General features: G+C 40.0%; 1 protein-coding gene across 1 annotated transcript; it reads left to right on the top strand.

The window, feature by feature from the left end:
* Positions 1 to 980: 980 nt before the first annotated feature.
* Positions 981 to 22,251, top strand: LOC122658028 (pentatricopeptide repeat-containing protein At2g31400, chloroplastic-like). The gene is made up of 4 exons (XM_043852881.1): positions 981 to 2,993; positions 7,178 to 7,394; positions 21,572 to 21,756; positions 21,874 to 22,251. Exons 1-4 carry the CDS (start codon positions 1,075 to 1,077, stop codon positions 22,136 to 22,138), a joined length of 2,586 nt encoding a protein of 861 aa, XP_043708816.1. The 5' UTR covers positions 981 to 1,074; the 3' UTR covers positions 22,139 to 22,251.
* Positions 22,252 to 23,799: the final 1,548 nt, after the last annotated feature.

Genomic DNA, 23,799 nt, shown 5'->3' with positions numbered 1-23,799 from the left:
ATCCGTTTCCGTGCTATTTCCGTACCTGAATTTACTATGTGCTAGAAACAGAGAGGCACAAAATGACCACCTTGCCTCCTAGGAAAGGAGGAAACACCCAGTGCACAAGTCTTCCGTTTCTAGGATTTGAACCCATGACCAAACATTCAGCAAATGAGCACTTGACCAACGCACCAAGCACAACTATCATAAATGATAGCTAATAAAAAAATAATATTAAATTAAGAGTTTTTTTTTTTTCTTAGAACAATAAACAGAGGGGGTTTCGTGGAAAGAAATCTCTCACACCACACCAATGGTAATGTAAAAAACCATATAATCCGCAAAGGATCGGTAACAAGGTCTTATGTATCAGTATCGATATCGGTTTCAATCATTGTTAATAATCAGCTCTATGAATGAATCAACTAATTTGGATTGTAATCGATCACGATCTTGATTCTATACACTTCATATTGGTCGATTCGTTGGGACCGATTCCTACTGTTTTGATCGAACCAATTTGACCTCAATTCCGATTTCCGAACCACAGCTCCAGGCCGATTCCAATGCCAATCCGATACCGATACAGTGTGTACCGAAACCGTGGAGAATTATTCAACCACGGGACGGACGGTTGGATGCTCTGCAACCATAGGATTAGTCATACACAATATTACAATCACGAAATTTAGAGTGCAGGAAAGGGATATTCTCAATCACGATGACGACGACTCTTCAAGATTCACGAGAGAGGAGGTAATAAAGTATGTAATGAGGGTCCGGCTAGATCGCAGATAGCGTGATAGCAAGATTTATCGGTTCCTAGATTGTGGAAGTCTGGACTCTGGAATATCTTCTTCAAGATAATATTGCAGAAAAATGGAAGATTTTGAGGCTTTGACAGCTTTGAGCTGGACCTTCAAAGCTTCCAGGTCGTCTCTTTCCTTTCTTCACCACCCTTTTCGTGGTTGATGATTCATACCCAAAAATCCGGAGAAATCGGGGGAAAGATGCTGCTGCTACTACAGTTTCCTTAATTATATCTTTATATTTTCCCTATTTCTTCAGTTTCTCCGCTAAGTTCCATCTTGAATGGCTTCTTCCACTCCCCCGCACTGCTCTATCACTTCGACCAAACCTTACCAAAACCATCCTCATAATCACCATCAAAACAACCCCCGCTGGAGCTCCAATAAGGTCTCTCTTGGCGCCTCTTCTCCCTCTACTCGAAATGCTGCGAAACAAGGTAACTCGTCCACCCTTTCCCGTGACCCTAATTTCCCATCCCTCTCTCCTCTCCCTCCGTCAACTTCCGAGCTCGGTCCCGATTTCCGTGGCCGCCGCTCTACTCGTTTCGTTTCTAAGATGCACTTCGGCCGCCCCAAGACCGCCATGGGAAGCCGACACACCTCCGTAGCTGAGGAAGCTCTGCAACAAGCTATCCGATTTGCTGGGGACGAAAACGCCCTCGAATCTGTCCTTATGAGCTTCGAGACCAAGCTCTCTGGTTCCGAAGATTACACTTTCTTGCTTCGGGAGTTGGGGAATCGCGGTGAGTGCTCCATGGCGATTAGATGCTTCGAGTTCGCCGTGCGGAGAGAACGAAAGCGGAACGAGCAGGGTAAACTGGCCAGTGCTATGATCAGTATTCTTGGTAGGTTGGGGCGGGTTGATCTTGCCAGGAGTGTGTTCGAGACAGCCAACGTCGACGGCTACGGTAATACAGTTTATGCATTTTCGGCTTTGATTAGTGCTTATGGCCGCAGTGGGTTTTGCGAGGAAGCCATAAAAGTTTTCGAGTCGATGAAGGAAAGTGGTCTGAGGCCTAACTTGGTGACCTATAATGCTGTGATTGATGCTTGTGGGAAAGGAGGTGTAGAATTTAATCACGCGGTAAAGATATTCGATGAGATGGTGACCAAAGGTGTGCAACCTGACCGCATCACCTTTAATTCTCTTCTTGCTGTGTGTAGTCGCGGCGGGTTGTGGCAGGAGGCTATGAACATGTTCAATGAGATGGCTTATAGGGGTATTGATCGGGATATTTTCACATATAATACACTATTGGACGCAGTTTGTAAAGGTGGGCAGATGGATTTGGCTTACGAGGTAATGTCGGAGATGTCGGAGAAGAATGTGTTGCCTACTGTCGTGACTTACAGCACTGTGATTGATGGCTATGCCAAAGCTGGAAGATTAGATGAAGCACTGAATTTATTTAACAAGATGAAGCTCCTTGGCATTGGTTTGGATCGAGTTTCATACAATACACTACTTTCCATTTATGCAAAGCTTGGTAAGTTTGAGGAAGCTCTGGCTGTCTGCAAGGAGATGGAGACATCCGGAATTAAAAAAGATGCTGTTACTTACAACGCGCTTCTTGGGGGATATGGGAAACAGGGAAAATATGATGAACTTAAAAAATTGTTTGAAGAGATGAAATTGGAATGTATTTCTCCTAACGTCTTGACCTACTCTACATTGATTGATGCATACTCCAAAGGTGGTCTGTACAAGGAGGCAATGGAATTTTTTAGAGAGTTTAAGCTGGCAGGCTTGAAGGCAGATGTTGTTTTGTACAGTGCATTGATCGATGCTTTATGTAAGAATGGATTGGTGGAGTCTGCCGTGTCCCTGCTTGATGAGATGACAAGAGAAGGGATCCGGCCTAATGTTGTAACTTATAATTCAATCATCGATGCCTTTGGCCGGTCAGCAACTGCAAAGTTTGAGGAATATGCAACTGATGGAACTAATGGGACACATACCGAGTCTTTAACTTATATTGATATAAAGGATAGTACTGAAAGCACTGTGGGACATATAGAGGAGAATAACCAGGTTATAAAGATTTTTGGGCAGCTAACAGCTGAAAAAGTTCATTCTTTGAAGGAAGATTCAAATAGGAAGTCTCAGGAGATCATATGCATCCTGGGTCTTTTTCATAAGATGCATGAGCTGGAAATAAAACCAAATGTTGTCACCTTCTCTGCCATTTTAAATGCTTGCAGGTACACATTTTTTTACAAACTTTGCATCTTATTTCATGATAATTCTTAACTCATTTAGAAGTTGAACTGTCACCTCACTCTTGTATTTGTGTTTACACTAGCATCAATATCATGGTCTCATTTGAAGAAGTTTTAGTATTCCCTACCCCACCACCCCTTCCCCCTCAAAAATAAAATAAAATGGAATTAAGGATGTAATTCCACTCTCGTATTTGTGTTTACACTAGCTCCTAGTATTCGCATTATACGTATGCTACTATGCTCAATCATATATTTATCCTTCCAAAATTCAGCTTAGAATTCTGTATGTATCTTGTGTTTATTGAGCAACTTTGCTTTTTTGATTTATTGCAGCAGTGGCAGGCTTTGCTTTCAAATTAAACAAACAAAGTAGAGGATCAATAGCTTATAATTAAACAAACAAGTTATTAACTACTTATTCAGTTATCAGAATAACCTCAGAAATGCCACCTTAGAGTCAACTGATGTGATTAGTTTGCTAATTTGGCATCAAACCATCAAAATGATGTCTTTCAATGCCCTTTCCAGCCAATGCATCTTCTCTCAGAAGGTGGCTTGAGGTGAAACCATAAGTGTGAGATGGTTCCTCTGTTGATTAAATTTTTTATGATCCTCCAAAGTCTTTTTAGGCCTGCCCTTGCTCTTTTAGTTCCTCCAATCTGAATCATAGCACTCCTCCTTACCCTTGGATTCTAAGATATATGTTGCACATGTACATGCCATCTATGTCCATCATAGAAGAGGTCATAACAGACGAAAACTACTCTTCAGTCTTGACCGTAGATAGAAGACAGGGTAGAACCTATAAATATGATGAAATTCTAATTGCCCTCTGTTTGACACTTTTCCTGGTTCAAAGGGTAAGAAGGGGATTGCAGTTGTGCTCCCTTGAAGGCACGGGTTATTGTTTCCTCCTTGTTGCTGTGGTGTTCAGTCATTTTTCCCTTGTTGCTTCAGTGCTTGGTGTGTGTGAGAGAGAGCACAGCAAACACCTTCCTCGATAATGAAAATGTATTTCAAATAGATTCAAGTTTCTTATGAGTCTTAGGACCCACCGCACCAACACGATTGGCTGGTATTGCTGATACTGGACCCGTAATAACCCCGATTGGAAGGGCAGGCTAGTCTTCATATGGCTCTAGGGATGCTAGGCTTGATCCTACCTTTGAAAGTTCGTATCCGTATTCGACGACGGAGAAAGAGCATTAGTTGCTGTTTTCACCCGAAAGAAAGAAGAACGTCTCGCCAAGGCCCTGCCCACCCGCTGTCTTTGCCCGCCGGCCTCCTAGCTCGTTCTTCCATTTTGAGATCTGGATAGAGTATCGGTCCGGGGGAAGCATGTTTCGGTCCTCTTCCCCATTGCTTAGAAAAAGTGAGCCACTGGTTCAGGTACAAGATATTATCTTTACTGCGATACAAACAATGGGGCTCCATAAGTAATGTTCAGGACCATCGATTCTTCGGACGTCATCTATCATAACCGAGATTGAATCGCTATGAAAGAACAAGGTCTGTGACGAAAATGATGAGGAGAATCAGGAGGATCCAATCGATTCGATAGAGGTGGAGCAAGCCCTACCAGTGCCGGCAAGGACCTACCCCAGGGAATGTTGTCTGGGAAGCGAGGGTTCCTTGAATAAGCAACTGGATTCAATCGAGAGGTCTCATTCTTGTTTTGTTCAGATAGCAGCTCAATATTCCATGCTGACCCAAGTGATAGAGCTATGCAAGCAGGGGTGGGTGAGAAGATTACGATGTGTCCCTTTTTTCCAGAGAGAGAGAAGAGGAAAGGAGGAGGCAAAGTCCCCTGTGTTCAAGACAATACATAACCATCATCTTTGAGCAACAACGGGCACAAGTGTAAGAAAATTCATCAGTTGAAATCACTCTTTCCAGTATCATCATCTTTCAGTTCTTCGGCAGTGTCATAGGGCTCATCATGTAAGGGCAATCTGCTGCAAGCTTCGTCCAGAGGAGCTTTACTGGAGCCACTGAACCGAAAACCCAAAATGGGCTAGGGTTTAGGGAGTCCCAAAACCAGATAAACCTCCAGAATTAGCATATAGAGCCTGAAAATTAATTTTTGTGGGAATCTGTTCTTTTCTGGTTCATGTCAAACAATTTCTGCAACTTTACATTTCTTGTGTTCAACAAGCTATGTAAGTTACAGTAAGGAAATGAGCACAAATTTCTAGATTACTAATCACCTCCTGGATGGGACGAGTATAAACTGCCTTTAATTCACTAATTGTTTGGCAGCTGGAATTTCGGTATGACTTTGTCATCCACTTGTCTTCCAACCCTTCTCTGCATCTGGCAGCCAGTTACCAGGAACCAGAACTGATACCCTTAAACCAGGAAGGCCCTCTTCTGAGGCTCCATAAGTCACAGAAGAGCAACTAGCCACTTACATTATCTTAAAAAAAAAAAGGGTGGTCTTGTTGATCATCTCATCTTGACTACTAAGCAGTGAAGGTTGTATCACTCTCCTGTTTTATATGGGGTCCTGGTGGCAACCGCAATAACAGAAGAAACTGTTGCATCAACAGAACATAGGTGTAGATGCCAGAGAGGAAGGAAAAGGGGCGCCAGCATTCTGTGTCCAGATTTGGAGGTTTCGGGGGAAGTCGCCTACCACAATTCTGATCTTGAAATCCAAAATTTAAAAGTTCTGATGCAGCTGTAGAGAGTGTATATTTTCTTGCACTGGAAGGTTTTCTAAAGCTAGAGAGAGTGGGGTTACCATTGGAGCAGTTTATGATGACAAGGGCTCCTTTTTATATTTCAATTTTTTATTAATTTTATGATATTTTAGTTTAATTGCTAACACTTTGCATTTAATACAGGTATCATATGACAATAGGATTGTAAACCATTTTTTAGAGGAAAGTAGGATTACGCATTTTTTAAGAGGAGACGAAGGATTGATGTGATCATGTGAATATAGCTTTTAAAATCCAATAGTAATATGCCAGCTCTCTTTCAATCAACTCAGTGACCGCCTAATTGTCCTCATCTTCATACAACCGAGGGCACTGTAATCCCACTACTACCACTTGTCATTGCTGAACTTGGTTGCCTCATCCACTGTCAATTTACATTCTTTTGTTATTGCTTCCACTGATCAATATCTTTGCTACTATTGCGGCTAGCTTCCCATGATGTTACTCTCGTAGGTTGCTGCTTCTTCCACTGATTGGCCATTTCACTCACTTCCAATCCCAACAATTGTTGCTAACTCCATTTGACATCATTGTTGCCATTGTTGAAACTACTACAATCAAGTTCCCAGGTTGTTTTAATTACCCCCCCCCCCCCTGGAAAATATGGAAACCCAAAAAAAAACACTGAAGGACCTCTGGTGAAGAGTATTTCTCTTTATATTGGAACAAGAACATGAAGACTTTAAATATCAATTATTAATTTATTATCTGTGCAAAGTTTTTTAAATTCTCATCTTTTTCCTCTGAAATATTGGTCGTCTAAATTTGTTAATATTTTTGCCAATAATATAACTAGTAACAACTTTCAATGTCAATTGCAAGCTAAATTTGTTAATATTTGCCAATAATACAAATAGTGGCAACTTCCAGTGTAAATTTCAAGTATAACCTGTGCAAAGGTTTGCATTTAATTGCATCATTTCGCCTCTGAAGTATCGGTTGTCTAAACTTATTGTATTTTTTGTCAATAATATAAGTAGCGCTAATTTGCAATAAGTGTTTGATTTCTTTCAATATTTAGACCTCCAAGCAGTTGTTGGCTTTTTGACTGAATTTGGTGATCCCCTTACAATTTATCTGTGTTTATATTTCAAAATTTTTAATTAATGAGCTGGCATTCATATTCCCTTGCTTTATTTTCAAAAAGCAGTAAATGCTAATGTGGATGAGTAATCAGGTAGACTTGGTTTAGAATGGTGCTATGGCCGGGATTTATTTACTTCAACTCTTTCTGCTTCCTAGAAGTGGTAACCTGCCTTGGGCCCACCCATTGTTCTAGGTGGTATATTAGTATGCCCACAAGTTGTGGTTGGCCTACTCCATACTCTGCCTTTTGTAATCTTTACAGTGCTCCATTGTACATGATGATGTAGTCGCTTATATCTTATCCTGTAAGTATTCTATATAATGCATTTATGATGTGATTTCCTCTCTGTGCAGCCGTTGCAATTCTTTTGAAGATGCTTCAATTTTGTTAGAGGAACTCCGGTTGTTCGATAATCAAGTATATGGTGTTGCACATGGGCTGCTAATGGGCAGTAGGGAGAAAGTGTGGGTTCAAGCTCAATCTCTTTTTGATGAAGTGAAGCGCATGGACTCCTCTACAGCATCTGCCTTTTATAATGCTTTAACTGACATGCTGTGGCACTTTGGTCAGGTACCTATAGTTTGTACATGATTGTTACACACTATAATGTTGTTCATTTTTATACTACTACACTTTTGAATCGATTGGTTCTAAATTGGTTGGTTGGGTCATGTACTTCATTTCCATAGTTATTTACGTGAAAGCATCAAGCCTGACATTTTCGTGTCCTTTGATACTTTTGTGCTTACTTACCCAACCCAAAGTAAGAGGTCATTCCCCTGTAATGAGCAATTTTTTTAGGATTTTCCTATTTTATCTAACTAGTAGAAGAGCCCAATTATTATTCTTTTCGGTGCTTGAATGTGCAAGATTTGGAGTTAGGTAATTTTTTGTGAAACTGTTATCAAGTCTTATGACTGACATCAGTAACATCACTAGTTACCTGATTTCAGCTAACAAATATATTTCTTTGTAATTTAGATTTTCATTTTGAATATACCAAATCAAGGGGGTGGAGACGAGAGAACATGGTGTTGAGCATGGTGTCAAGGTGACTAAGTGACCCAAGGCATTGGAAGGGGGCGCATAAGCGACAAGGTGCCCAGCACTTGGCATGTAGCATATGTAATATAACAACGTTAATTTTATATGAGTATGCTAATATACAACATAGAAGCCATATTAATGCAATATGATATATTTATGCTAGTAATGACCTAAAATGGGAAAGCCAACATATGATGAACAAAGCATAGGATAATGTAAGCATATTCACTAAAAAACTAAGCAATAAACATAGACAACGTAAACTTGTGAAGTGTCAAAAAGCTAATATAATATAAGGTGTGCTATCACAAGGCCACAAGGCAACGCCTAGGTGTCCAAGGCCTCCAAGGTCGAGCACCTTTGATGCAGTTGCATATACATGGCTGGACCGATATGACTGTGTCTGGAAACTCAGACTAAGGTGAACCAGGTCCAAACCTGCCTTTCAGTTCAGCTAGATATTTAGGGATTTTTATTAACTTGCTTGGGGGTTATTTATATAATTTGCATTTCTATTTTATATTATGGTGATGGAATCCACTATAAACAGTACCATGATTCTAACTCTACCATACCCAATTTCCTTTAAAAATCAAATCCAACTTGATATAAGAAAATTAACATATAATAAACACAGCGTAGGATATAATATAAGCATATTTATCAATAAACATAAACCAATTGTAAACTTGTGAAGTGTAAAAAACCTGATATAATATAAGGTGGCCTATCACAAGGCCACAAGGCAACACCTAGGTGTCCAGGGTCTCCAAGGTTGAGTGCCTTTGATGCAGTTGAATATGCAGAGCTGGACCGATTTGACTCGGTCTGGAAACCCAGACTAAGGCAAACCAGTTCCAAACCTGCCTTTCAATTCAGCTGGATATTTAGGGATTTATTTAATTGTTTGGGGTTATCTATGTAATTTGCATTTCTATTTTAAGTTATGGGAGTTGGATAACATAGAAGAGATAATGTAGTCCTAGATAGACAAAGGGTCTACTAGGAGCCAGGTAAATCAGGATCTCACAATTTGTTGGCCGATTGCGGCAGAATTGGGAAATTAGGTCAAAATTAGGGTTAGCTTTTAGGGTAATGGGGTTGGATCTTATTTAGTAAAGCTAGGCAGACTTTTAGGAGTCTAATGGTGTAGGTTTAAAGATGTTTGAGTGAGATTTTAAATTTAGAAAATTAGGGTTTCGGGTTTGGGGTTTTGGGGAAGAAGGGGGTGTTGGGATTTAGGGTTAAGATTAGGAATTATGGGCAGGAGTTTCCCAATAGCAAAGAAGGACACTCAGCCAAAGTTTGATGTTTAGATGATGGCTGGAAGTGGTTGATCTGTAATTTAGGGTTTGGGTTTTAATGGAGATTGAGGGGAATTAGGGTTTAGCTGTTGGGAGAGGCCAGAAGTTAGAGTCGAGTGTAGGGGGTGATATGAGGGAGCTATGGTCCAAATATGGTGGGATTCTAATGAAGGAATGATGCTGGACAGAATTATGAAGGAACAGGGTTTCGGCAGCTTGTGGGGGGATGATGGTTTCTAGGGTTGTTTTGAAGGAGGGAAGGGGCTGAGAATTAGATCGAGTATAGGGGCCGGTGAGGGAGTGCTGTGATTTAATTATGTAAGGATTTTAATGGATGGTTAAGGCTGTAAGTGAACTAGGGTTCAGGAAATTCAAATAAAATAGAAGGGGGGATGTTAGGGTAGGCTGCAGAGGATTAGTTGAAGAAGGGGATGACTGAAAACTATAAAGTGCTTACTGGAATATGCAGGTCCTTCAATGGCAGCAGCTTCGAAGAACTAGAAGAAAGACCTCCCGATCTACAAGATGCAAGGAGTCGATCGGAGTCCACCAATCCCTTCACCTTGGTATTACCATAGTACTATATCTCGCGATATATCGGTATCTCGGGCCTACCGAGATATCCGAAATATCCGAGATATCGAATATTCCGAAATATTGCATTTTTTTCGCAATATTTCTGGGGTCCATCTCGGGGTATTTGGCCATATTTAGGCCTCGAAACTTCATGGACAGCCTTATTTAAGCTTAATAAACACATTTAAACCATAAAATTGTAAAAATGTGAATTCAAATTGGTGTTTTGGGCTTGCACCCTTGATTGACATACGGTCGCCGACCTTAATGTATAAATAGTTAAATACACATAGATTAATGAAATCACAACTTAAGTTACAAATTACAAGTGCTAAACTCGCTAATAGTAGTTCGTGCCTCCTGGATCAATCCCACTCATGCCTCGCCGAGTCGACGTCCATTGCTCTCTGTTTGAATGACATATGTGGACCACGGTATAGAATCGGAGAAGAAACGAGTGTAGTCATCCACAAGTGTCACGTAAATGGAATCATCAACGATCGTAGGTAACCTATCCTAGGATATAAACTAGGGTTACCAATCGATCCAAATCCGTGAAGAAGATGATCCACTGTGATATGATGTTGGCGCCGCCAAGAGGCGATGGCATTGGCGCATGTATGGGGGTGAGGTTGGTATCTAGGTCCGCTAGGGTATGCAAAGATGTTATCTACAAAAGATGATCCAAGATGTCCTCGGACTGGACGGTAGTCATAGTCCCCTACCCCACTAAACGCCCATATGATGATGATCCATATCCATATCCACCGTAAGGTTGTGATGCACCATAATCCGATGCCAATGGAGTGGCATGTGCGTCAAAAGATGGGGCACGCCAATGTCCTCGGTCCTCCTCCCTATCACCCATACTCAAACCACCAACGAGCTAGATAGGTTATCAATGTCCATTTGATCGGGTTGCAATCGTGTTTGTCGACCCCTACGCTTCTGTTGTATGTATGTAGGGGCCTCTCGAGGTGGGGGTGCGGGGGCACGTGCTCCGTGGTCCGTATCTTGTGTGGCATGATCAAACCTGTGTCTCTCCAGTGAATCGGAGGGGTCTACAGTGCCGAATCCTCGGGCCTCCTGGCCTACCACATAACGCTCTCGCATGCCGTCATATTCTTCACCAAAGATCACCACCACCAACATCACCACCACCAGATCACCATCACCATCATCACCATCATCATCATTTGAGGACTTAGACCAGTCTTCATCATCGCAACATTGCCACCAGTGGCTGGAATGGTATGGGCGAGGCTTCCTCGCATGTATCCGACCTCGTCGCCATATACTCGTCCACATCGGACCAATCTCGGTTATCATGGGGTCGGGCCTACCTCCCTCCTCATCCAACACTCGGCTCACCTCTATCCTCACCCAATCCACAATAGGGTCCTCATCGCCGAGTCAACTTGAAAGATGTCGCTAGATCAATGGTGCCCCTCGTCCCTCATGTCCCATGCGTATGTGTTGCGCCAGGTCAAGTTGTAGCACATACACCATGTCGATAAACGTTGAGACCCCAACTGCATTGCGCCTCTTGAGTGGATGAGGCAAAGGTACTCTAGTTCCTCTCACAACCGGATGCGTAACATGTTTGGGCAAGGACTTTAATTGCTATTCTTCTTAAGTTTTCAGCCGATTCCCATACAACACCCACCATTCAATGCATTACAAGTTTACAACAAAAAGACATGTGTCAAATGTTGTTTCAACTTTCAACTTTCAAATTTCAATACATATGTAATTTAAAACTTAAAAGAATTACCAAGATCACCACGTGCTCGCCTTGATCGCACCTCGGTCCAAAACTTCCCAATGCATCCCTAAATACCTTGATCTATACCCATGTGGAAAATTAGTAAGTACTTCTTCACTACTTATTTGAAAGCATCAATAAGTTGAGTTTCCAAATGAACTCACTTCATTGTTGCAAATTGCTTGTAGTGCACCATCCGCTCCAACTTCTTCACTACTTGTTTCACAAAGATCAATAAGTTGAGTTTCCAACCCAAGCCTATTGTTATATTGATACTTAGGGTTGAAGTAGTATGTGAAATATGACATATAGAATAGAGGTATTGTCAAATGCATAGGTAATTAGTAAATAATAATACTATGAATTAGTAAACATAAAACAAATTTACTCACCACCTTATGCAGTGGATGCATAAGTTGATTCTCCCAATGAGCATTTATGATATCTAAGAAGTGTTTGCTATCAGAGGACCCACACTATAGACACTATCTTTCATCAAGTCTATTGCAAAGATATAGGACTGGCATGGTTGGGCCCTTCGTGAGCGGAGTCGGCAACATGTAGAACTTGAATTCTCGGCTCTAAAACTTTCACCACTTTGCTTAGTTTGGTCCGTAAGTCCTCGGATGACATCGTTGTTTGTGCTTCCTCCCATTTGCGCCTTGGAACCCTTCCATTGAAACCACTCCTCGAAGCAAACATGCTTCTCAGCCCGGCCTTCTTTGTCTCAATGCTTTTGAGGGCAATGTAGTTGGTGGCAAATCTTGTGATGCCAGCCTAACCAAGTCACCCCCACATTTTTCCCTCAATAGATTGAGGCATAGGAGTGGTTGTATACAAAGTTGGTGACTTGTCTTGCACTTTCAACCACAGCCTTCACCAACTTTAACTTTCCCATATCTTTTAGCATTAAGTCAATGCAATGGGCTGCACAAGGAGTCCAGAAGAGCCGGTACTTATTATTGTTCATCATCTTCTCACCGCCACTTAAGTTACTTCCATCAGTCTGCTACAACTGACAACATTCTCAATACCCACATCTTTTTCCACTACTTCCTTTAACAATCAGAAATATATTTTGCATCCTTTATCTCTTTGGATGCATCCACGATTTGAGGAACACTGTCCTCCCATCACAATAAATCATGAAATTGATGATGGACTTTCTGTAGGCCCACCCATCCATCTCGCCATTACAATCACCCCATATGTCTCCCACATATTCTTCATCTCACTAATGTACTCATCAATCTCACTCTTTTGTTGAGGTAGATAAACATTCATTACCTCATATGGGTGGGGCCCTTGAATCCTCGGGCCACCTGCAATGGTATCTATCATGGTATCATAATGGGGGCCTTGTGGCGATGTTCTTGATGGTATGGTATAGCATCCACTTAGCTATTGATTCTTTAACCAATCCCTTCATCCCCTTCCATGCTCCTTTGATTCCGGGTTGATCGCTTCCTTTCTTCTTATGCAATTTAGGATCGATGTTGATGGTGGTACGATGCATGGTAGAGGTGTTGGGGTTGCCCTCACACTTTGTGATCTTTTAAAAGGATTCAAAGTTTTAGGACCTCCGAACGCCACTCCTCCACTACCCCCTACTCTTTGTCTCTCCGATCATCTTGAAAACTTCCTCTACTCCTTGAAACATCGCTTAAAATCCCTAGCCTCCTCTCGTTGTTTGTATGTCATCGATGCGATGTCATCATCGGAGGAGGAGGAGGAGTCATCATCATCATTGTATCGTCTTCCTCCTCCCATCGAACTCCTCACGTATCCTCAAGTTGTTCTCTTATCCTTTGCTTGTCGACCCTTCCTCTTCTTTCTTCCCCTCAAACTATCACCAATCTCCCCGGCTACTTCAAGAGGGACCATATGACAACCTACAACATCTTTAGATCCTCCAATGATGTTGTTTAAGTCTCTGGACCCACCTCCCATAAATTGCATGTGACAATAATTACATATAGATTTTCTCTTATCCCCATCAATGGGAGTACCATGTAACCATGCAATGTCACCCCTATGCTTGGCTGGTTGGTCTCTCTTGTTCCCTCTGTTTCTTTGTTCCTCCGCCCTTTGTTGACTACTTTCCCCCACCTTTTGCTTGCCCTCGCACGTTGTCTATCACGATCCGCCATAATGATACTTGTTTCCGTAATGTAAGTAACACAAATAATTAAAAACTTAATGTAGATGCACTTCAATTGACACTTTTAGATTACTAATACACTTGTATAGTTATTTAATATTTTTCCCTAACCCTTATATTTTTCACAAAATTAAAACCAATTTTTATATATAATGTTAATATAAGTATTGACCTAACACAACAAAACTATGAATTAGTAAACATAATATACATGTAATGCATCTCAAAACATATAGAAATAACTTTCATATTTTTCATTATTTTTAAACTTAAAACTCATATTTTTCCTTATTTATTTCTGTTTTTTTAATTTTTTATATATTTTTCTTAATTTTCGAAAATTAAAAGAATTATTTAAGAGCAGAAAAATAAATCCGACATCGTGAAGCCGTAGATCGGCCATTGGTGTCTAACATATATTTAATTCATTACCATCTAAGTCATATTACCCCTAATTATTTCCTATTTTAGTTGTAGGAAAATGAATTTTTAAAACCAGAAAAAAATAAAAAAATACATATGGGAAAAATTTCGACACCGTGAGGTCAGATCGGCCTCCGTGTCTAACATATATTAATATCATCAACATCCAACAACATTTGTACAAAGTTTTTTAAAAAAAATAGTTTTAGAGAAATATAATTTACCTTAAATAATGAAATTAGGCTTGGATGATGAGCTTAGATGACCCTCCGACGTCTTCCCGGCGACAAGGAGCTTCAATGAGGCTTGGAAGGGAGGAAGAAGAGAGAAATTTCATTTCAGCAGCTCTCGGTCGAAATATCGACCAAGAGCTGCGAAATATGAAATTTATAAGGATTTTGAATGTGACACTATTGTCACTTTACAATATCTCGCGATATATCGTGATATCTCGCGATATATGAGTTCCACGATATATCGTCGAAATATCTCGATATATCGACGAAGTTATTGTACTTTTTTATTTCGACCTTGTTTCGTATCTCGGTCATGTCGAGATTCACGAAATATCGCGATATATCGCCGATATTTCGCGAGATTTTATACCATGGGTATTACTCACAAGGCAACCTTGATTTTATTCACAAAGCACACTCACGTGGAGCTAAACAGCAGCAGCAAACAAAAGAGTTTTTTTTTTTAAATCTGAATATTGTGGGGGAGCCTTCCCATGATTGTATTAATATAATAGGCCAATGGCCTAAGTCCTAAATCTATTACAACTCTTCCCTCTTCAGAAATCATGGAGGGGTATGATTAAAACAACTTAAAACAATTAAAACATCTAAATTAAAAAGATTCATAAGTAACCAATAGGAAATAAGACCCTAACAACCAATAGGTTTAATTCACTTAAATTGAACCAAGTATGAACCGGTTCAATTTAAGAGTTTACAATTAAACTGAAAAAAGACTAAGTATGGGAAATAACTAAAGCTGAAAAAACTAAGTATGGAAATAACCAAGGCTCCTAACTATGGCCCTATGATTAGGACAGCTTCTTCAGCTTGTGGATGCTTGGATCTGCATCAAGAGTTTTTTCAGTTTTAATTTTAGGATATAGTTAGGAATTATTGAAACCCATTTGAGACAAGAAACTACTATTATGGAAAACCAATTTGGTTTTATTCCAGGAATAGCCACGACAGTTACTATTTACTTGAGAGACTCATGGAAAGATTTAGAGATTGCAAGAAGGATCTCCATATGGTCTTTATTGGCCTAGAAAAATCTTAAGACAAAGTCCCTAGAGAATTAATCTGGCAAGTACTAGAGAAGAGAAATGTTTCAAGTAAGTATGTGGACATAATTAAAGATGTGTATGGTGGTGCGGTGACAAGTATAAAAATTGTGAGGGGCCAAGTTACTGAATTCCCAATTGCTATTGACCCTTATTTGTTTGCGCTTATCATAGATGATTTAACCAAAGACATTCAAGATGAGGTTCCTTGGTGTATGCTTTTTGTTGATGATATTGTTTTGGATTTTTGGTGGATGAGACAAAAGCAGAGATTAACGCCAAATTGTAGGTATGGAGATCAACTAATGTAATTCTAGATTGGTAGGAGACCAACTAGAACCAATAACCAGGATCTGCTATGGATTGGGGGAAATCGGCTAGGTCAAATTATGTGAAATTGTAAAATTAGGGTTTAGGGTTTGATGGGACCTAGGGTTAGATGTTAGGGTTAAGTTAGGAGAGTGTGGATTATATGGGAGAGAAGAGATGCTGAAAGTTGTAGTTAAATCAGATGACTAAATCTGAAATTATTGAGGAATACTAGTAGAAATAGGATTGAGGGGTAAAAGGGTACTTTCAGACAATCGGCTGGGTGGATGGTAATGAAATTTGAATCAAGTCTCTTAGGGTTTGAGGAATATTCGATCAAAGTTTCAGCAGGTTCTAACGGTTAGATTTGGCTGGGCAGAATTCTCGCGAAAATCCCCTTGCATGTGACCTTTTGGAAGGGAAGAAGAATAATTGCAGAATTTCAATTTCAGACTTGTTGTTTGAAAATATTTTGAACCTTGCAGAGAAATTCCAACAACTGAATATGTTGCTTTAAGAGATCGATGGAGGGGTTTGGGGAAGGGGATGGCTATCGTAGCTCACCCTGGTCATCTCACCCAACCTATCTCAGGATTTTTAACAAAGGCTAAAGCCAATATTTCATTAATCAAATTCGTTTACCATGCTGGCCTCCCTTACAAACTTATGTAGAAGATTCAAAAATAGACTTAGACACTAAAGAGGATAGGTCTAACCCTATCCCTAACTAATAAGGTAACTTAAATTGACTAAGAAAGTGAAATAATAAAGAAAACAAACTCAAAATAGGACTCTAACTAAAGTAAGGAAGTAAATCCCGTTTTCCTATTTTCTACCCATATTTTAGGCCCATTAAATTGGCCAATTACAAAATAAACCCATGGGAACAAAAGCTCAACACATATATAACCTAACCCAAAGCTTATTTTCAATAAAATAAGCCTTCTAAGTGACTCATTTACATCATCAACCTTAGAATCAAAAGGTTCTAAGATAAGTAGAACGAAGACGAAGTATATGAGTGTAACTTTGGTTACACTAGGATGGGTAATGAGGTGGTGAAAATTGATAAAGAGGGTGATATAGAGGATGATGTTTCACAAAGAATTAAAATAGGATGTATGAAGTAGAGAGGTGCGTCTGGAGTGTTGTGTGATCGGTGTATTCATATGAAACTTAAAGGAAAATTCTATAGGACAATCATACAACCGGCTATGAGCCTATGATGTATGATGCAGAATGTTGGACAGTTAAGAAGCATAATATAGATAAACTCAATGTAGCAGAAATGAGGATGTTGAGATGGATGAGTGGCAAAACTAGGATGGATAAAGTAAGGAATGATCATATTAGAGCTGATACATGATAAGCTACGGGAAAGTCGTTTGAGGTGGCATTGCTATGTTCAACGGAGCCCTTTGAATGCAGTATGGAGGAGTGATTTGATTCAGATTGAAGGAACTAAAATAGCTGATTGGAGGGCAAGGATCCATGTAGCTGTCTCTATTTAGTTGGGATCATAGTTGTCAAAGCGTTGCCTTGGTTGCCTTGATCGCCTAATTGGTATCGTCTTGCTTTTACCCCCCCCTTCCAACGCCTTGGGTCGCCTAGCCGCCGTGACAACTATGGTTGGGATAAGGCTGAGTTGTTGTTGCTGTTAGGAGTTTTATTCCCCTTGTAATATGGATGTAACCATCGACTCATTGAGATTTTCAGATTGGAGTTGAATGGAATTTTTATTCTAGTTAATGTGGTTCCTGTGAGAGCGTGAAACAAAGTTTGATTGGTGACTTTTTCTCCTTCACCAATCTGGATTTCTTCTCCTGATCTGTCATTTCTCAGATTGGATTCCTCCCTCAAATCTTTTCTTTCTCATTCTACCTACTACTTCTTCTTCAATTTCTGTCTTTATTTCTATTCTGTTTCCCTTGTCTCTGTTAAATGATATTGCTGGTCTGAGAAGAGTTCGCTGGAAGCAGGGAACTCCATCAATACCAATCAGATCAATTTAATAGTGTGGGTATTAGTTCACCACCTTAGGGAGACTCGAAACAATGGTTCTCATTCCTATAAGCTTCCTCCTCTCTAAGTTACAAATCAGCAAATACAGCTGGCTGCGATAGTTCCGCCAGGCCCAGTTTAAGAAAATTTTATTTTATTTCTTGTATTTTACTTGGGCCTGCGATCAGTTGATTTCATAAGGGTTGGGGTTTAAGAACTTCTTCCTGAAATCTCATGTTTATTGGGCTTGATTTGGGTAAGATCTCTCACTTTTATTCATTCGGATTACTGCTGGTTTGAGAAATCGTAAGGAAGAAGACACAAAGTTTTGATAGTTGTAAGTAAGGACAACATCCTTGTTATTGCACAAAGCCCTTATTTTCTGATTTCTCTCCCTTTTATCCCATGCTTTTTCGGAATTCCAGTTTTTTTTTTTCTTTTCTTCAAATTTTAATTAGTTTTGCATCCTTGATCCTTGCCCAAAGAGGTCCTAAAATGTTCCTGAAAATTGTGAAATTGCCATTGCTTCTTCATATTTGGATTTTATTCAATTTGGTGGACCCATAGCAACCTTATTAGGGTTGTTTTGGAACCCTAAGTTGCATTACCTTTCTTTTATGATATCACCTAGGACACAAGGTGTCTGGACACCTAGGCGATGCCTTGACAACTATGGTGTTGAGTATCGGTATCCGTCAGCGTATCGGGAGGGTGGTTTTAAGAGACATCTGGAAGCCATATTGGAGAGATGCAAGATACGTTGAAGATATGCATGGAAACACTAAGAAACACATGGATATGCTTAGGACACATGCAAAGCCCTGTTTTGAAGCATAATACACCATAAATAAGTAGCAATATGTTGAGTGGTCCGATCCAACCATATGGCAATCAGTTAGGCCCAAATTGTGTACAAGTATGCCCCATGATACCCTGATTATCTGTCAATTTTGAACTCAATAAGAGTTGGCCATATGGCAATATAAAGCTTTAGAGATTCATTACATTTTGAAAACCAAATGGATGGCTCAAAACACAAGGAAAAGCAGCAGAAAAGGAAATTTTAGATGGGAATCAAAAGTCCAAACGAAGGATTTGAACCATAATGAAGTACATTTCATGAGAATTAAAACATCTGCTTATTTTGATTGAGGTTTCAATGTCTAAGATGATCCCCTTTGTTTCCAAGTAAAAACAGATAGAAAAGGAAAAAATTTCTTATAATAAGATTTTCTAAGTGTTAATAAATGCTATTAAGAAATTTTAAAAAAAATGCACAAAATAAAATTTTATTCAGATAAAGTTTACAATGAAACAAGTAGGGCTAACAGTGGGAATTGATTATAGGGATGAACATGTGAAATTTTCATAATGCATATGCTGATCTCCAGTAACTGATTCAGCAAAGCTAAAACAATTCTTGAGGGATTGCATTCTAAGGATCCAAATTGAGCTTGTTGCAAAGATCCCTGGAGTTCAGATTTTGTGTGTTCTCTCTCAGTGAAGATGGGAAGCTTTTTTATTTTTAACAGATATTTTTCCCATAAAAAATAATGTGGTTGATGAGACAATGTCCAGGTACTGTACATTTTGTCATGTTCAATTAGGGGCATGCCATGCCCACATGAAACATTTTATAAATGGCACGTGCAAGTCATGCTATGGGCGATGATGATAATACCCATTTGTCTATCATATTTGTATGCATTTGCGACAACTCTCCTCTTACGGTTCAGGGTGTTAGCTTTTTGTCATCATGAAAGCTACTCCTGAAAAAACACCCCTCTGATTAGAATTTGGAAAGGAGTCAATAATAAAGAGTTGCAATTGGCAGGAGTGCTTGATCGATGGAGGGGTTTAAGTGGTGACTTGTAGGACAGAGGGGTGGATGGAATGATTGCAACGAGTCAGCGGTAGCTCGTGGATGGACGCAGTGATTGGCGCATAGCAGCGGGAGTGACAGTGGTCACTTCTTCGCTACTCTCTCTCTCTCTCTCTCTCTCTGAAAGCACTTCTGCGGCTCTGCCTGTCTCAGGGTGAGTTCTCTGTTTGTCAGTTTCTGGACTGATAAGAAAATCTGGAACTCCTCTGAATCTTATCAGCTCAACCCCAAATTCTGTGCATTGAAGCCTTACCTACCTGAGGGTGACACAACTGGTGGAGTTTGACACTGAAAGTTTCAAGCATCTGCAGAATCGAATCAAATTTCAGCCTTGGTTCTTCAAGTTCTGATTGTATCTCTGTTTCTTCAAATTTGATTTAACTTTATGGTGTTTCTTTTGGGCTGCTATTGGCTGATTTCAAGGGTTCTTCGAGTTGGGAATATACTCCTAAAATCTCCGATTGCTTGGGTTGAGTGAGATATTTCACTTCTCTTCAGTCTAGGTTCTAACGTGGCCGGCGGAAACTGAACTCTCCGGTTAACTTGAGATGTCTCAGGTCGTATATATGACCCAAGACACACACCCCCCCTATCGTTTCCAGCTGTATTGTATCGGTAAGGTGATTTTTCCGATACATATCGGCCATATCGGGCCAATACATATCGATACTCGATACACTGATAGAGAGAGAGAAAGGGCATACCACTAAGGTGATTTTTCTAATACGTATCGGTCATATACTACCCTGTGTTAGAAATTGTGTCACTTTCACAGACCTTGCCTGTTGTGTCTCACCAGCAAACTGGGTCTCTTAAAGTATTGGTTTTGCTCTTCCGAAATATGCACGGAAGAGCTTACTTTTGAGAAAAGGAAGTACATAGAGATACAAGTTCCTGAACCTAAACGAACCAGATGTTAGAATACCACCTGGACTGATAATAAATAGCCATAAGATAAAATGTTGGTGTCATAGTCTTTTCTTCGTAAGCTGTGCAAGATTAGGTTTCACATCGCTCTGTCAAGTTTTATGCTATTGCATGGAAAACCTGGAAGTGTATGGTATGCAACATACTTTTCTTTGATTGCTTCAAATGCAAATTTTCTTCTACTTTTGGGGGTGGGGTGAGGTGGGGTAAATGGTTCCTTCATGTTTTATATTGTTTGAACTTATTTCCTTTGCTTATTCCCTTGTACCTGTATTTGATTAGCTGAACATCAAGGTTGAAGATTTTATTTGTCAACTTGAGGCAACTGGCAATTTACTAAAGTCCCTACTGAGATACACGGTGCTGCTAGAGTAGCTGTAACTCATGAGCAATGCTCATCATTGTTATTTTGGTTTATTCTTTTGTTTCCTTGTACTTTATTATGTTTATCTTCAATTGCACAGTACCAGTATGTTGGTATATATATTTTGTGATCTATAGCTTAGTTTCTGGCTGTTTGATGTGAACATTGTATTGACTTTGGCTCCACCAGTAACAGACCTGTAGAATGCTTTGTGGTGTAAGAGATTATTGGCCACAGACCCTGATTTTGAGCTTCTTGACCTTTTTTTAGATGAGAAAAAAATACTGCATACCAAAAATAGTTAATCATCAAATCAAGCATATTTTATGTAGACAATCTTTAGGATGACTTAAATGTGACACATGGCAAAACAATAAGGGGCCCAACCAACTAAATCAACCACGGTGATCCCTTCTACATTATGTCTAGTTCATCATTGTACTATCCCTTGGCTTCTCAGTATTGTTCTTCTCTTGCTCTTTTCTTCCCTTCAGTAAAATTTATGCCATTTTTTTCAAAGGCATTCCAACCAATGCACCACAATCCCACCAAAAAAATGAAGAAATAAAATTTTGGGATCCAATCCAGCTTTCCTTCATTGGATATTTTCATGAGCCTTGCATATCAAGTACAGGATTAAAGCTGCATTTTTTTTAAGGACTCGTTGTCCTATTTAATTTTCTTGTAGAAACAAGGGGCCCAGTTGGTTGTGCTTGAAGGGAAACGCCGGCATGTATGGGAGAATGCATGGTGTGACTCGTGTTTGGATTTGCATCTGATGTCTTCTGGTGCTGCTCAAGCTATGGTTCATGCTTGGCTGCTCAATATACGTTCTATCATGTTTGAAGGTCATGAGTTGCCAAAGTTAGTAAGGTATGCAATTGATTCTCTTGATAATTTACCAGTTCAGAATAATCCAGAGACTGCAATGTTCTCCACTACTAGTGTACCATCCATGACTTGGGATTGAAAGATATCATTTCTGTGCAGCATTTTGACAGGGTGGGGCAAACACAGCAAAGTAGCTGGTAACGGTACTCTCAGACGAGCTATTGAAGCACTCCTTAGTGGAATTGGTGCTCCCTTCCATGTTGCCAAGTGCAATATTGGGCGGTTTATATCAACAGGAGCTGTGGTAGCTGCCTGGTTAAGGGAAACCGGCACACTAAAGGTCCTGATTCTTCATGATGACAGAAAAAACCCAGAAAGTACTAGGTTAGATAAACTCTCTGACTTGCAAATACTTCCTTTCTAGTTATTTGAAGCTCTTTGACCCAGCTTTTGCAGGTATCTGCTCAATGTGTTTTAGTGTAATCTGTAATTTATATGCGCATCATTGTGTAAACCTTGGCATGACTTCTGTAGGTATTGGCCCATCTGTAGCTTTTCTTTTTTTTTTTTTTTTTTTTTTTTGGGGGCGGGGGGGGGGGGAGGTGGAGTGGGTGTAGCTCATGTAATCAAACGAATCATTCTCGGATAGGATCAGGATGATGTGAGTGAAGTTTCCTTTGCATTTTGCAATATTGTTCTCATCCAATTGTTAAATTAATGAAGCTAGCCATAGCTGATGAGCCTACCAAGATGATGCATTCAATTAGTAGATTTTTTTGCTTTTATCTTAATGCAAGGTTATTTTTCACAAGAGTTGCAGTTATTTTTACCAAGAAACAGATTGGTTGTTGTTTGTCTAATCTGACACACCTAGATGTGGTATCCCTTTAGGGGCACCTCTGTGGCCACCTAAGTAAATTGGACAGTCCCTCTCTCTAATTCCTCTTCTGGCAAAATCCCCCAGGATTTTTTTGAAAAAAATTATGATTTATAAAACTTCCATCAGGAAAGCTTTACTAGACACTAGAAAAAACTCTTACGAGATCTGAGAGTTTGAACCTTTAATCTTAAAAATCCATGAAAACCTAGTCCATTAGACCAGAGGAGCTGATATTGCACTAGAGAGAGAGTCTGAATTATTGTTGTTCTTTCAAAAATCCATGACAAATATGTGATTCCTTTAAGGGTCGAAATTGTTAATTCTTGTAACCTTTATTAGTTTCAATTTTTTATGGTAAAAGTAAAAGTGTAAAACCTCCAAATGAATTTTTGTTCTTGCCACCAGTTTGAATCCAAGTCTCAGTTTAAACTGTTTCAAGATTCGGGATCGGATTGCCTGAATCGGATGAATCGGCTAATTGGGATCAGAATTGGCTGAGGCCGGTCTCGATTCTGGTCAATCCAATGCTGCTAGTTTATAAGCCATTTCTAAGGTTAGAGCAGAATCTGACTGATTTCGTCCAATCCAGATAGGAATCCAATTGGAATCGGCTGGACCTAATCCAGATTCCGATTCTGAGTTTTGCATCCATAGGACAGAGTCCAAGCAATAAGACCAAGAAGAGCACCAATCTATCTTAAGTAGTCTTCAGTAGCTAATTTATCTAACCTATCAGCATCCCAAATACCTGTGCGATGGGAATGAATTAAATTTACTACCTGAGAAGATCCCAGGTAAGGCGGGCCTTGGTGTAATGGTAATGTTGTTCCATTGTGACCAAGTGATCACTGCTTTGAGTTAGGAAAAAATTTCTCTGTAAAAACAGGGGTAAAGCTGCGATGATCCTCCCAGATCCCTCATGCTCGGAGTTGGATCGGCCAAATGGGTTACTACAGATTCCGATCAATCCAGAACAATATTTTTAGGATTTTTTGATCCCAGTGTTTTTTCTTTTTTGGCTGATTGAACTTCATTCTTCTTGATTTTGGATCGGAACCGGTACCGATTACTCCAACCATGGAATAGGTCAATAGGTACACTAGTAAACTGGATAGGCTCAGGCCCACCTTTGGCAACTTGGCAAGAAGGTGGCGGGCCTTCCGAGGAGGCCCTTGGCTCACCAACTCGGATCAGCTGTTCGTCGT

Source organism: Telopea speciosissima, chromosome 4 (genome assembly GCF_018873765.1).
Source record: "Telopea speciosissima isolate NSW1024214 ecotype Mountain lineage chromosome 4, Tspe_v1, whole genome shotgun sequence".
Lineage (NCBI taxonomy): Eukaryota > Viridiplantae > Streptophyta > Magnoliopsida > Proteales > Proteaceae > Telopea > Telopea speciosissima.
This window is presented reverse-complemented; position numbering and strand designations above follow the sequence as displayed.

Bases quoted from the DNA above. Each gene is read 5' to 3' on its own strand.
- LOC122658028 (XM_043852881.1), top strand. From the start codon at position 1,075: ATGGCTTCTTCCACTCCCCCGCACTGCTCTATCACTTCGACCAAACCT. The intron at 2,994-7,177 runs GTACACATTTTT...CTCTCTGTGCAG, and splicing joins GCCATTTTAAATGCTTGCAG to CCGTTGCAATTCTTTTGAAG. The intron at 7,395-21,571 runs GTACCTATAGTT...ATTTTCTTGTAG, and splicing joins TGCTGTGGCACTTTGGTCAG to AAACAAGGGGCCCAGTTGGT.